This window comes from Galeopterus variegatus, unplaced genomic scaffold (assembly GCF_000696425.1).
Source record: "Galeopterus variegatus unplaced genomic scaffold, G_variegatus-3.0.2 Scaffold185, whole genome shotgun sequence".
NCBI lineage: Eukaryota > Metazoa > Chordata > Mammalia > Dermoptera > Cynocephalidae > Galeopterus > Galeopterus variegatus.
In genome coordinates this window covers 315,487-317,106 of record NW_007726296.1, presented here as the reverse complement: position 1 = coordinate 317,106, position 1,620 = coordinate 315,487, and the positions used below count along the sequence as shown (strand labels likewise).

Below are 1,620 nucleotides of genomic sequence, written 5' to 3'. Positions count from 1 at the left end.
GGGGGGGATGGAGAGGGATAGAAATATCACCAGATATGATGGTGTCTCCGCCTGATGGACGTGAGGCCGAAACACAGAAGAGTTAAGTCATTTGCCCAAAAACAAACAACTGTATAGGGTCCAGCAGGCTCCACACCCAGGGATGTGACTCCAGCACCCCCTGCTAACCCTATGCTAGTCACAAGGCTGAGTTCTCACTATCCCATCCCCCTCCCTGGCTGCAGGGAGAGCCAGCAGAAGGTGGCCGATGTCTTCCTGGCCCGGGAGCAGGGGTTTGACCACCACGCTGCCCACATCCTGCAGTTTGACAGGTACCTGGGTCTGCTTGGTGAGAACTGCCTGCACTCTCCCCGGCTGGCAGCGACTGTCCGGGAATTTGAGGTGGGTCCCTTGGTCCTCTGAGACCCTGCTGTAAGAGTGCAGGGGTGAGGGTGGGCACTGAAAGGCTTAACGCATGTCAGTGGGACATCTTGGTAGGTCTGAGGTTGGGGAGCAGAAGGGGAAGACCTGGCCAGAGGGATGAGAAGGTGACCCATCAGGAGGGAAAAACCTGAACCCAGAACATTCGCCTCTGGGCAGTAGATAACAATACAGTGAGCCCCAGCCACAGGAAGGCTCCTGGGGAGTTCTCCTGTCCCAGTTGAAAAGCATGAACTGAGCTAGGACACCAGCCGTTGGGATGACCAGTGCAGTTAACAACACTGGAGACTCAGTCCTAGGCAGAAAAAGGGGGGCTTTTTTCTGTCACCAAGATTAGGAGCAAAGCAGAGACTAGGAGAGGCAGGTTCCTGAGTATAGCCCCGACTGTGAGCCTAAAGGAATGAACAGTCGCAGCAGGGTGGAGCTAATCCAGGAGGGCTTCCTGGAGGAGGGAAGCTGGTTTTGAAGATGGGGGAGCAGCTCAGCTTGGCCAGGAAGAGGTGTAGATGGGACAGCATAGGTAAGACACTGTGATGCAGGCGTCTCTGATGGAGTTTTCTCCTCCCCTCTCTGGAGAGCAGCAGAGTCTGCCAGGAGGCGGCCAGACCATGAAGCACCAGCTGCTGAGGGTGGTGCGGCGCCTCTTCCAGTACCAAGTGCTCCTTACAGGTGGGCCCACGGGTGTTCAAGGTGCATAGGGCAACGGGGGACAGGAAGGCCCTGAGGGGGGTTGGAGGGGACAGTGGTGAGGCGTGTGATGACTACTGCACCTGCCACCATGGCACTCCATTTCTTACCTCCCCACCCCTGCAGAGGGGCCAGCCTCTGCCACCACCTTTCTCTCCAGCTGAGCTCTGAACTCCCTCCTGCCACCTGGGAAACTTCGTGTCAGTGGCCACTTCCAATCCTGAAACACAAAGACCCCAGCGGTCTGCATTTCCTCCCTGTCTCGGCCAGATGTCTCCTCATTTCAGTAAAGCTGCTCCTTGTGGCTGAAGCAGTGGACATCTTCAGCCTTGGACCTGCTGGGCCTCTCTGTGGCTTTGCCACTGACTGCTTTCTGCTTCTTGAAACCCTTTCCTCCAGGGGCTTCTGTGACGCACTGTCTCCCACTTCCCTCCCACCTGTCTGCTCCCTTCCGTCTCCAGTGATAGCCTCTTTTCCTTTACTTTCCCATAAATGTCAGTGATTCTTGGGGCT

The 1,620-nt window shown here is 56.5% G+C and overlaps 1 protein-coding gene across 1 annotated transcript in view; it reads left to right on the top strand.

The window, feature by feature from the left end:
* The window catches only part of FGD5 (FYVE, RhoGEF and PH domain containing 5), a 123,830-nt gene that overhangs the window by 86,451 nt on the left and 35,759 nt on the right, over positions 1-1,620 (top strand). Inside the window, exons 7-8 of the mRNA XM_008564357.1 lie at positions 186-381; positions 1,002-1,089. Of these exons, the coding sequence (XP_008562579.1) occupies positions 186-381; positions 1,002-1,089 (284 nt within the window). The remainder of the gene's footprint in view (positions 1-185; positions 382-1,001; positions 1,090-1,620) is intronic.